Consider the following 13,681-nt stretch of genomic DNA (forward strand, 5'->3'; position numbering starts at 1 on the left):
TGGTCTACCTGTCCTACTTCATTCATTCCTCCTTCATTGGCTCATGTATTTTCCATCTCTTTCAGGTCCTTCAGCTTTGCCTAAGTTATCCTCCTTTCTTCTAACCCTCCATTATTGGCTGATCTAGCTTCCTCATCTTTTACACATCCATTATTGGTCATTTGAAATCTTTAAATCCTCCCCCAGCCACCAATCTATCCTTCCACTTGTTTGTCTTCCATCATAGGTCAATTTTTTCTTCTAATGCTTGCACTTCCTTTCATTTTTCCTTACTTGCCCCTCAACCTCTTTCAATCCTCAAACTCTGGTCAATCTATCCTTTCACTTCTTTGAATTTCCTTCACTGGTGACCCATCTATGCATCTTTCTCTTTCACTTCCCAGTCATTGAGCGATCTAGATATCTCCTCTTCCACTCCTCAATTATTGGCCGATCTGCTTTGTACCACTTTCAATCCTCCATTGATGGCCAAAATATCCAATATCATTCAGTCCTCCACTATTGACCGATCTGTCTTTCGACCTTTTTTACTTTACTTTATTTTTGTTTTATGTATCTGTCCTTCCCTTTCAGTCCTTCAACTCTGGACAATATATATTTCCATCTTTATACGTTCATCACAGCCAAGTCTATATTTCCAGTTTTCAATCACTGGCAGATCTATCCTCACACCGCTCCATTGTTGGCGGACCCATCCTGCTATCTTCGTTTCAGCTCCTCGTTCTTTATCGTGTGTATCTGTACTGTAGTCTCCCTAAAATCCATTACTTACTGTGTCTGTTTGTATGCCATTCTCCAGATAATAAGCCTGGGTTGTAGGGTGAACGGCTGAAGTGTTTTGAATTTGAACACAACCCAGTGCTCAACCCTGAGATTCTGCACATCCGAGGTTTTCAATCTTAAATGGGGTTTGAAGAAGATGAACTGGGTAGCCCAGATTACGTGGGGTGGCAATGTCTTTGAGTTATTTTTGGTGAATGTCTTTGGGGATGGGTGGTGGTCTTTTGCAATGTTGCCCAATTTGAGAAGAAAAAGCTCCCGGACCAACACGTGATCCTGTGGTGTCCAGTGTGGAGCGCGGTTGACATGTTACTGATCTCTGCCCCTTCCTTCTCTCCTCCTCCACTCTTGCCCCCTTTGCCACCCCCAGCCTGATCTCCTTTGCCCCGGACCTCAGGAATACTTCAAGCTTTGCGACGTGTACAGGTTCTGCAGCAGTGTGCCTGGCCCCAGCTTGGATGCTCGCACTTCTCTCTCGCTTGCTGTACCTCCTGCTCACAGTGATGAGGTACCTGCTTGATGCATGCACTGCATGGCTTGGCCAGAATTGTGTCTGTCTTCGTGTGCATGTTTTCTGGTGCTCTTTGTGTATTTTCGTGTGCTTGTCAGATGGGCTCTAAAACTAGAGGATCATTAAAGGCACATCCAACAAATCAAAGATGACATTAACAGGTGGGGTTGCATGGTTTTTTTCTCTTCTTTTTTTCAAATGTGAATTTGATTCTCTTCCAGGAGTGGGGCACACACACAGGTGGATGTTTCTTGACATTCAGTACGGCCCCTGTTAAGCAAACGAGAATTTCTCAGGTCAGCAGCTGGCTGTGCTTTGCTGTCATTTGCTCTGGGTAAAATACACAAGGTGGAAGCACTTATGTGAACCCTGGAGGATCCCATTGCAGCCATTCCATTAAAAGCACTTTTCAGTACCGTAACAAATTGAAAAAACTATATGCATTAAGCTCTGCGTACATGCTTGTGGTTGCAGTGTCCAAATTGGCTATAGTTCTTTAATCCTGCGACCAAGGGAATGTATCTCAATCCAGTGATGGCACATGCTGCATCGACTTTCTGGGTTCCAAGCTTCAGGTAATCCAGCCCGTTTATTTGGCACTACAATTTGAAGAACTGTGATGTAGGTTCATGTTTCACCAGAAATAATATTCGCAAGCCATTTTCATCAGTTTTCACAAATATTGCAGAGCTGTAACAAGAGCACGAGGTTCATTGTGAGCAGGTGGTCGGTCAGAGGTAGTATTAAGGGTAGTATTGGAGCAAGAGAGTTTCAGGCAGGGCTGAGAAAATTAAAAATGCATTTACACCTGGTGTTGTATAACCGCACACGGAGTAGGCCCACAGAAATACAGACATTCTAATCCGAGCCGTTTGAAAATCTGACAACCATTTACCCCAGAAATGTTTGACACAGATGCCTTGAATCTCTTATAGGTAGTCTGGGGAGGGGAGGGTGAGTTGGCGGAGATTCACTACTGCTAAATACAAAGAATGAGGGCTTAGAAAATGGATGCACAAATGAGTGTTCTGTGGCGTTGGACCAGAATGGAAATGCATAGCTGGCGTTTGAATGTATTTAGCCAAATCAGATTAATTTCCAGTCCTTCAGTTTGTTTGGGCATGGTCAACTGGGCTCACTCAAGAAATATTTTGCAGGTTTAAGGAAAAGCCTGGCTCCCAGACTGGAGGGACAGTTTTAAACTGCTAACACGCCTTTGCCATTTAACGTACTGGCAAAACCCAAATCTCCCCTTTTAGGTTGAGCCTAGGCAGCGCGAGGCATGGTGTATTCCATCTATGGTGTTGGCCACACCCATCACTTGTAATTGGTTCTTTGTCTTGCCCCTCGTAAACTCTTGCATTTGAATGGTCCTGCTGTTGTCTTTGTCCTGCCTTTTGCTTGTTTTTTCTGCCCTGGCGACTGATCCAGTTACATGGATCAGTTCACTTTTAACCTCTTATGCACTTTTGGTGCACTACGTTTTGTTTAGCCTCTGCTCGCTCGCCGTCCATATACCACCTCCCGCCCACTGCTGCCTTTCATTCTTGTTTTTGTTTAGCTCCAGCTCGCTCGCCGTCCATACACCACCTCCCGCCCACTGCTGCCTTTCATGCTTGTTTTTGTTTAGCTCCAGATCGCTCGCCATCCCTATACCACCTCCCGCCTATTGGTGCCTTTAATGCTTGTTTTTTTGCCTCCGCTCGTGCGCTGTCCTACAACACCGCCTACCCGTTGCTGACTTTAATTCTCTGACTTCCTCCGCAGTAGCGAGGGCCCAGGGCACGTAATGCCCCAAACTGGCCCCCAAGCACACAAGCCATAGTGTGGTCCATCTTGTACTCTGATGATATACTTAGGAATTCTGGGACAGGGCTATGCCCACCTCCCACAGGAAGTGGTCAAATAGGGGCCATAGTGACCCCAAGGCCCATTAGCACTTTGGTTGCTACCCTACTCTCTCCTAATGCCCCTAAATTAAGTATTTAGGGGAGCCCCTTGTGCTAGAGAAGCAGATCCTTACGATCTACAAATGACGACACGAAGAGCCGTAGAAGACTGAAGAGAGCACCTGATGTGGTCCCAGCCCTGCTGTCCTGTCTACCGTTCTCTGTTGACCCTGCGCCAAAGACGCCTCAACCTGCCACGGAGTGCCTCCGAAACCTAGGATGACTGCTTGCCTTCATTAAGGACCAACTGTTCCCTGCATCCTGCAGAAATACCAAAAGAGAAGACTCTGAGGCCAAGAATGGGCAAAATCTGACACCCGAAGGCACCACTGCACCCGTCACCTCCAGCCCGAGTTGAAGTGGGCCACTGGTGCCAACAAGGGTCCTCGGACCTCCAGAGTTTGAGTCCATTGTGGTCTCACCCCTTGTGGATTCCCCAACGTCACCTGCCTCCTCTGACTGCTGGCCCCTTCGACTGCAACTGCTCCGGGTAAGAAAAACCTGACACCTAAAGACACCTCTGCAGCTGTTCTACACCCCCCCCCCCCAGGTGTCCCTGAGCATCACAATCTTGAACACCCCTGTTGTTTCACTCGAACTGGCTTCCTAGCCAGAACCTGCAGCCTCTTTTTACAGTGACCGATCGCTATTGAAACCTATTGTGCTCCCGACGCTGTTTTGCACTGTGCACCCGACTGCCCCCATGCCACTGGTGGTGTACTGTTGGTGCTGCCTTGGACCTTGCCCATCACTCACCTTAACTCCCGCAGATTGGTCCTGTAAGTTGATGTACTGTACCTGTTTGCAGAGCTTCTTCCTCTTTCCATAGAATAACATTGCCAAACAAAAAAATTGCAGTGTCCACTTTTTCAACTGAAAAGAATTATTTTTTAAAAACTTAGTTACCTGAACCATTTTTCTCTGATGCCAAATCCTATATAAAGGTACTTGGTATTTTTAGGTCTCGCCTGACCCAGCGCTTGCGCTGGTCTGGTGAGACTTTAAGAAAGGGCTTAAAAAAATGCTACCGCCGGCTACAGCTTGCAGTGCATGTGCGCGGGCGTGCGCTTGAGCAGAGGCACCATATGGCATTCCTCATGCTTATTAAGCGCATCACTCCCGCGATCGTGATCACTTTCACTTTCGTTGCGCGACGGGCATGTGCGCTTCCCTTTATACTCTCTTGTTTACAGTTACAATTGCACTAAATAGCAGGAAAGAGACAGTTTGGTAGGCCTCTTTCCAATTGACTCCAGCTCCTTCCTGTAGTCAACGTCTGACACAGAACTGTTCTGATGAAATACGGACACCGGTGATTCGTTTAATAAAAACCCTACAAATCGGTAAATGGACCTTGCAGGTTCCTTCGCGCTCACACAATCTCCCCCATCTTCTGCCACACCATCCGATATCGCAAAATATGTTTGTGGCAAATAACAGATCAGCATTATCCTACCATGCACTAAGTATTCATGAGTTAACGTCACTATGTCAGACAACTAAATAAATGTACTGTTTCATCCAAATTGTGGGAGAGTATGTGGCATTGTTGCCAGAGCTGCTCACTTTGGACCTGGGCAGATCGGTTCTAGTCTTGGCTCAACAGCTTATGAGTCGGGCAAATCACTGAATCTCCCCTCGCCCAAAAAATGAATCTGACCTTGTGTCATGTAAATGTAACTGGTGCTCATGTACAGTGCCCCAATGCTTTTGGCTCGAGTTTTCGCTATATAAAAGTAATTGCAAAAAACACACCCACTCACCCAAACAAAAAACCACCACTCCCATCAAAACACGCAAAAAGGGACGCTATCCCGCCATAGAAAAAACGTTCACCTGCGTGCCCGCTTCGCTGTATCACACTCTACAGGCAACAAAAACTACATACATCAGGGATGCGAGCATCCGAGGATGTAGACATTTCCAGTATTTTCGTTAGACCAAGATATTCGACAGATTCACCGTCTGCACGCGGTTGATTGTGGGAGAGAACAGTTAAAATCATTAGTCACGGTGACTAGAACACCAAAGAGTTCATTACTTGTTAATTTATACATTGTCTGCGATGAAAATGCTGCAGCATGAACACTTTTAAAAAACAGTTGAGTTATTTGCACCCCAATACAATGCATGCCAATGGACCCGATTCCGACGGGAGACTCACGAATGTGAACCAACAAACATGACCTGAAATTGACTTTGCTTCAGTACAAGGTATTGGCTAAATACATTCCCCCGAAATCTCCCACTTCCCAGATTGGAAGTTTTGTCATCTATGCAATACGTAAATATATGAAAGACTGGTTTATCAAGTTAATTGAAGTAATTCTCTAGATGCGCACAGTCCTACGACCATACTTGGGAGAATAGCGCCACCTTGTGATCAGTTACCCCATGCACAGCATACTGAGACGCAAGGAGAGAAAATCCATTTATCGAGCGTTTACCCCAATTGTTAAATATCACACAGAAGAAGCCCTTCAAAAAATATCGTTACTAATATTACCTTGATGCCACGCATTCCAGCTATGTAAGTAGCTCTTATGAAACAAGCATTTGCAATGCAATAGGTCTCGAATTTACGAGAGTTTGAGATATTTGTTGTAAATGACAATAGCATAAATTCTCGCAAATGCGATACCTATTTCATTGCAAATATTTTTTGTTTACAAGCGCCCCATGCCGTGCTTTCACGTTAATAGAGACCACGCCCCTTTCTTTAGACGAGCCTCGTCTAAAGAAAGGGGCGCGGCCGCCTTTAAAGTAAAGGCGCAGTATGGGTCAATTTTACAAAAAAGCATAGCCAATAGGTCTCGCCTTTGGGACATTATAAGTGTTTAGCCATGCAACCGTTGATGTGTTTGCACCAAGGATATTGTGCTGCATAACTAAATACTTATAAGGCCCCAAAGGCGAGACCTATTGGCTATGCCAATGCTTGTTCTAAATTGGTCTGGCTCTTCTTCTTTAGTCGTGTTGTCATTTATTAATCATTGTGCGTATGTTGCATGTCTTGCTGTCCTTTGTATTAAGCCTTAGGTTACTCGACTGCACTACCCCCTAATACAGCTATTTAGGATTGCATAGCAAGCCCCTGTCCACTCATAAGGGAACCCCTGGATTCTTTTCACAGTATATCAGATTTTTGTTTTATCACATAAAGAGCCAATTTCATACTGTAAGAAAATTTCACTTCGGGGAGCCTTACTAAATGTAAGTCTTCAGACTGTAACATTCGAAAAAGGATTACATAAATGTATTTTATTCTGCAAGAAAGGAGGACAGGACCCAAGTCCCAACAAGGACCCTAAAGATCAGGCACCCAAATTTAAATACACCTCAACCATGAATAGGTGGTCAGTGCCTCTGGGCATGAAAAACCTGCTGCGCCCTGGAATGGCCACAGGCCAATTCCGCTTTCTTTGTAACCAGGGGTGTCATTTAAAAAAAACACAAAAAACTTCATAACCACTGTAAAGGTTTATTCAGTGTTTCACTACAGAGATGCCCAATGTTCTTACTGCCTGGCATCTGTTCCAGCGAGAAAGCAACAACATTCTAAGGCCCTGACCGCCTCAGAGGTGATTCTCCAATGACTGGATCTAAAGTGTTTTTAATCAGTTGTGGAAAAAATTAGAACTTCATAATAGGAAGCATGGAGGTGTATTCTGAAGTTTTGCCAAATACTTGTCTCCCGAATGCCAATCAAAATCACTTCGGTGTTGAAGGAGTTAGGCTGGTTAATGATTAGGCCATTCAATTCCGCATTTCATTGAGGTAGTGGAAAAATAGACTGTGAGTAAGTGCCATTTTTCTTGCATGGTATGCCCCCACTTTTTTCTGAATTGCTGAATGTACTTTGGGCCCAGGGCCTATGTTCCTTCCCTAAAAACCTCAAACCCAAATTGGCAAGCACTGGCCACATGTCAGCCCCTGGTAAATGGTACCCTAGGTACCCAGGGCCTTGTGACCAGGGAAGGCCTCTAAGGGCTGCAGTGCTCATTGTGTCACCCTTAGAGGCCCTGTACCCTGACACACACACACTGCCCTGGCAGGCTGAGTGTCTGGATACAGGACAAAACAGAGAGTCGACATGGCACACATCCCTGTGTGCCATGCCCACAACCTACACTGCCGTGGCATACATCAGCCACCCCTCCAGCTGGGTGCCCTATGCCAGTGGTGTGGGCACAGGAGCATGAGCCCTGTGCCCCGACAGTACCCAGGTCCATTCCTGGGCCCTGTAAGTGCAGTGCTGCCATTTAAGAGTACATGGTGCTGGGAGCTTGTCAAACACGAACTCCACAGCACCATAATGGCAACACTGAAGACTGAGAAGTTTGGTATCAAATTTCTCAGCACATTAAACCCGCACTGATGCCAGTGTGGGATTTAATGTACCAAGCACCCCAGAGGGCATCTTAGAGATGCCCCCTGAAACCTAACCTACAATCCACGTCTGGTCTGGGAGGCTGCCTAGGCTGCCACACAGCAGACATGTTGCTGGGTAGGAGAGCCCCCGCTCTCCTGGGCCTGCAACAATGCACATCCTTGGCGAGGTGCTAGGTCTCCTCCCCAGGATGGACAGGGGGAAGCTTCAAAGGCATGCCGCCTCTGTGAGCTTCCCCAGGCCACTTGCTACCCCCACTCTGGCGGGAAGCCTGGCCGGAAACCCCAAATAAGGACAAGGGATGTGCCAGCCTGCCAACCCCACCCCTCAGGTGGGGGAGGCGAGGTGAAGCACATCTCCGGGCGCTCGCCATCTTGAAGATGGGAGGCCCTGCCCAATCCGGACTAGGCTACTGCCCCCCTCCCACAGGAGAGTGGCAGGATAGGGGGTGTACCCACCCCAGGGCAGGGACCCATTGGTCCCTGCCCTTTACCTACCTATAACGCTCCTAAATCTAGTATTTAGGGGCACCCTGAACCTTCCTTCCTTAGATTCCAGATTCCGAAAAACTAAGAAGAGCATGAAGAAAGAAGACCTGCTGTGCAGCTGCTAAGAAGAGGAAGACACCAACTGCTTTGGCCCCAGCCCTACCGGCCTGTTGACCCTCGAACCTGCTCCTGCTCCATCCCGGCACCTCTTGTGGCCAGCAACCTCACAAACTCCGGAGGACCTGGCTACCTTTTGGCTCTGAGCACCTGGGACTCCCATGAGCAGAGGCTCTGCTCAAAACCTATCTCTAATCCCTGGCATCAGCCCGGAAACGCTAACCCTGCACACTCTGCACCCGCCAAGCCTGGCCTGTGCCGCAGTGAACATAGACCCCGAGGACGTGCCCCCTGCAACTGTGACCCCGAATCTGGCACCCAAGGACTCACCTCGACGCTCCTGACGACGCCTGGAGCCTCAGAACCATGTACCCCCCCCAACCGCGATCAACAGAGGGTAAGATTTCCCGACACCAAAAGGCACCCCTGCACCCGGCGCCCTGCGGTCCCCTGTGCCCAATTCCTGGGTACCTACCTATCCTCCAACTACCCAGCTTACCTCTCGAAGTGGTGGTGGCACCTTAAGAATCTTCGTCCCCGAGCTTGCAGCCTTTTTTCAACCAGGAGCTTTTCCATTGAAACCCATTGAGCGCCCGAAGGCTCAAAAGCACCCTGCACCCAGCCGCCCGAGTGGCCCTGGCAGTGTAACCTCTACACCTATCTACTTCCCCATTTGCCCTGAGCAAGTGACCAGGAGCCCAGCTCCCACCGCAGCGTGGCCTGCTAGTCAGCAGCCACCAACCAAAGCCCCCCTGCCTCCCATAGGATAACATTGGGCCTAACTCACTCTGCGCCCGGCTGCCCCTGTACCGCTGAGGGTGTAACAACTGTTCTTACCTGACCCTGGGAGACCCCTGAGTCTGTGCCCAGAACCTCAACTCTTCCAGTCGAGTACTTACCCAAAAGCCAATAACCCAATTTTCCTCCATAGGGTAACATTGACTGGTTTCTTCTGAAATTTCTTCTAAGTGTGGAGTTTCTAAAACTTAAAATATTCACCAAAAATCAACCGAGTAACGAAAACGAAAATACTCACCTGCTATTAGGAGAAATCCCAGTGCTGGATCTTGGTGTCCAGCACTGACCCTGAAAAATATTCACAACCGTACTTACCAGTAACCCAATTTTCTTCCATAGGAAATCATTGACTGCTTTTCTGTGAAATTTCTTCTAAGTGTCGATTTTTGCAAACTTTAAATATTCTTTAAAAATCGTACCAACTGTGAAAACGTAATTACTTACCTGTTTTAGATAGAGGTCCCAGTACTGAATCTAGGAACCCAGTACTGGATTACAAAAGTAACGAGAACATACTTACCTGCAACTTGAATTTTCTCCCATGGGGAATCATTGACTGTTTTTCTATGAAATATTTTCTAAGTGTCAACTTTTAAAATAGCAAAATATTGCCTAAAAATCACAACAGTAACTAAGTCGACTTTTATCACTTGTTTCTAAGAACTGTCCCAGGACAAAATCTAGGATCCAGTCCTGGAATTACAAAAGTAATCCTGAAAGTAATCTATTGCAAATAACTTAAAACTTCCATTGAACTCAATGCATTATTGTGTTTGAAATTGTGTTGCCTATTGCAACAACCTGTATACAGTATTTACAAAAGCCAATTGCATATTGCAAACGTATTTCCCTAAAGCCTCTCGTTCTGAGAAAGTATATTTTAATACCTAATTTTGGTTCTAAAATAAAACAAACATATATTTTTTACATAAACCATTGGCCTAGAGTTCAGTTATTGAGTGGGTGAAATCATTTTGCTGACCGAGTCTGTACAACAAATGCTTTACACTGTCCTCTGATACTGCCTTACTGCTCGACCAAGCTACCACTTTAGAGAGTAAGGTTATATCTAACTTTAGCCTCTGCCAAACCTCTGGGGACTGTGGACTCTGTACACACTGTACCTATTTGGGAACAGTATATACAGAGCCACTTTCTCACATAGACCAATGAAAAGACCTATAAAGCAGCCTTGATATACGATGGCAAAAGGAGGGTGAGAAATATTGGATACAAAAAGAGCAGAGAAACGGGCAGTTGCAATTGTAAAATGGTAGACCGTAGGTATCCCTGGGATGGTGCGCCATGCGTGAGTAGTCAGTATTAGATAGGCAGATTGAGAGGTGACATTGCTAAGAAGAACTTTTTAAATGCACCCACAAAGAAGCTTGAACATTTTTGAAGAATCGTATCATTGGTATGGCCACTAATTAAGTTGGCCTAGGGACCAGATGACGCATTGTGTCAAATGTTTCAAATGCCCCCAGTCGATTTCCTGTCGGTAGAAAACCAAAAGTATAATCTCTCTTTCGGAGTCTAAAGTACGACTGGTAAAGCATCAAAGCACTTGTTCTATCACACAAATATTGCTGTGTGACCCCAAAAAAGTGCAATAGAATAGGAAGCTCTGTGTGGATTAGCAGAATGTAAAGTGAATGCTGGACACTGGAGCACAAGTAACTAGAAACCTGACTTCCACAAAGTAGGGAACATAAGTGTTTCTGTTATACATCCCTTGCATGGATCTGTGAGCATTGCTGTTCACTGGGTGTCCAGTTTTCTATCCATCTCTTCTTCTTCTGCTGACTGGTCCCTGGTGCTGGACAGCACTGAACCCAGCTCGCCCTGGTGTCACGTTTTTAGGCAATTTAAAGTCAGGCAGAAACTACAGGCTATTATCTACCTGTTAATGGTACTTTGGAACAGCCACTGACCTTCTGTCAAGAGTGCCCAAGAGACAGAACCTTACATTAACTTGGAGATAACAGTGGAACCTCACCATTAGTGAAATCAATGATGTGAGGGTGACAATAGATTCCACCCCATTTGTGAGTAGCCGTTAGTTTTTTTTCCTTCTTCTTAAGGAGAGGTCTTGAGAACTCCCATGTTATAAGGCATCAAATATACAATAAAGAACGCTGCAAGCTGAGTGTTCACTACTCTGGTCTGAACTACTTTTAGGGGGTCTTTCCTAACTTGCCCTCTTTTCTAAAACGCAAAGAAATGTGATTTTTAACTTCTCCAACTCCTTCGCTCCGGCTGTTCTTGGCTACAATGGTGTTTTAAAATGCCCCTTTGTATGCTGGGCCTGGTCACACTAACTTTGTTTTCCAAGTTGACTATCATGTCATGTAGTTATTTGACATGATTTAATCTGGATTAAATATTGGTGTCACACAGATGAAAATTCTTGTACATCATCTTGCCCTTCTCACTAATGAGAATGTAAACCTTTCAGTATTTACACACTTGCATTTGACACAAAATTAGTTTGGAGTCATGAGTTCTGTTTGTGTTCCACATTTGCAGAAGTGGAAATGGGGCTCTATAGCACAGTGGCGCTTGCACAGCAGAAGAATGATTACCATTTTTCCTTTCCTTGCTGATCCCAGGCTTACCTAATCTGCCAGTTTCTTTTTGTGGCCGTCTAGTTGCTGTTTGGACTTTTTGATTTTAAGGGCAATGTCTCCAACCTCTGACTACCTTTTTAAAAGGTGCTTCTGTTGTTGAGTCCCCTTGTGGAGTGGGCATACTTCTGTCAGGCACCCCATTCTGGGACAGTACACGTTTGTTCTAGATAGGCCTAGAGTCTACTTGAAATCTTTTCTTTTCTCACTAGCTTTAAGTTCTTCCTAATTTTCTCTGGGTTGGGGCATCATGTGCTCATTACAGCCACAGGGAGCAAAGGATAACTGCACCTTGTGGCAGTCCATGCAGGCTGTTGGGAGACAAAGCTGTATAATGTGTTACGTTTATGGTTTGCTTGGCATCATAAAGGGCATACATTTAAACAGAGGGTGCTATTGTGCTAGTCTGTGAACCTTCATCAGGACAGGCCGACTGATTACGAAGCTATTGCTGTGTAATCAATACAGAGGTCCTATTGTTTTCTTCTTTACTTTCAACCATGCTGTTACTTCTTATTTATTCTGTTGTTTTCTTGCCCCTGCTAACTTTTTTTTGCATTTTCTTCCCTGCTGGTTACTTTGTTCTGCTGCTGCAGTATGTTACAGTTGATCAGCTCAAAGAGATGTTGGGAAACTTAAGAGCAGATGTAGGCCCTTTCCCTTCATCTGTGCCATTGTCCCACCCTTGTCCCGGCTCTGCCTTCAAAACTGTTCCACCTGCAGGCTGCCTCTTTACTGACCAACCTGTCTCCTCTGCTTCCATCTCCAGTGAGGTTTGTGGTTCATGTGTGATGGGTGTTTTTTGGTTTGCTTTTCTGCATGATCATTCTCTTAAAACCATCCACACAGACTTGTACCACATCAGAACGGCCACATTAACATGGCAATATCACTACATGAGTTTGTCCTAGTTTCAGATTTAGGTAAGGGTTTCTTGCAGTGAGGTTTCTGCCATTCCATGTAGTTGGATGAATTCTACCACCAAAGTAGCAGATGTGTGATTCTTTCATGTTCTCCTTTAAACGTTGTTTGTGCCATCACCAAGCTAAAGAACGATGATGGATTCAACCCAGATCTGTGACTGGGGGTGGGTGTCTGAAAAGTGTCAGCGCTCCGTCAATCATCTCCTTGTGTTTGCTTTGTTCACCCTAAGTTGGTAGGGTATGCCCAGAGGTGGGTCCCTTGCTTACTTTGCCACTGGATTCAAGGTAGCGTGGCCGATGAGGGATGTTAGCCTGAAACCGGACTCGGGATGCTTGTTTCTGGTCCAGGGAAGACCTGGCTTGGCAGTTCGGGCTGGACTGTTCCCATGAGGCACAGGGTCAAGACTGATTTGCATATAGCTGTGCCTGAACTGGGGTGGCTAAGTGAGCTAAAGAACGATGATGGATTCAACCCAGATCTGTGACTTGGTGTGAGTGTCTGAAAAGTTTCAGCGCTCCGACCATCATCTCCTTGTGTTTGCTTCCATCACCAAAATAGCCCACTTGTGGGCCAATGTGAAGTTTCTATGATCCCATTTAACATTTGAGTGCACTAACAAGTGGCCGCCTGTGTGCCTGTGTGAGGCTTCCATGGTCTCCTTTAACCTCTTAGTGTATCACTGCTACACATTTTGTGTGCCAGTTTGACTCTTCCATGAGCTCATAACACCTTTCTGTGTGCCCACATCAAACGTTTTGATATATGCCAGTGTGGGGCAGACGTCTGCAACCCCCTTTTATCTTTGTTTGTGATAATACCACCCTGGTCCACCTGCCCCATTACTCTTTGGTTTTGCCTTCTCAAGAATGGCCACCCTCTTGTGAAAAGGTTGAAAGAATCAGCTAATCTGTCTGTGCAAAATCTCAGGTATATCAGCTAGCCTTTGATGCAACCACCTCAAAAACTACTTGGATGAGTCTCCATTGGGGGAATGGGTTTATGCCGTCCTAATATTTGTTGGACATATGTTATTTGTTTAATGAAGGAGAGGCCCTCATATCAGAACATATTAACAGTTTTGTGGGTTTTCTGCTTGT

General features: G+C 45.8%; 1 protein-coding gene across 18 annotated transcripts in view; it reads left to right on the plus strand.

Moving 5' to 3' along the window:
• Window positions 1–13,681, plus strand: part of PHLDB1 (pleckstrin homology like domain family B member 1) — a 390,210-nt gene that overhangs the window by 305,842 nt on the left and 70,687 nt on the right. For 8 of the 18 annotated variants that reach the window (XM_085645850.1, XM_085645851.1, XM_085645853.1 and 5 more), the window contains 2 exons: window positions 1,151–1,288; window positions 12,257–12,433. The exons of 5 other annotated variants lie outside the window; for them this stretch is intronic. In XM_085645850.1, coding sequence (XP_085501976.1) covers window positions 1,151–1,288; window positions 12,257–12,433 — 315 coding nt within the window. The remainder of the gene's footprint in view (window positions 1–1,150; window positions 1,289–12,256; window positions 12,434–13,681) is intronic. 5 more of the 18 variants (XM_085645856.1, XM_085645859.1, XM_085645865.1 and 2 more) reach the window with 2 other exon arrangements.

Source organism: Triturus cristatus, chromosome 3_1 (assembly GCF_964204655.1).
Source record: "Triturus cristatus chromosome 3_1, aTriCri1.1, whole genome shotgun sequence".
In the NCBI taxonomy this organism is placed as follows: Eukaryota; Metazoa; Chordata; class Amphibia; order Caudata; family Salamandridae; genus Triturus; species Triturus cristatus.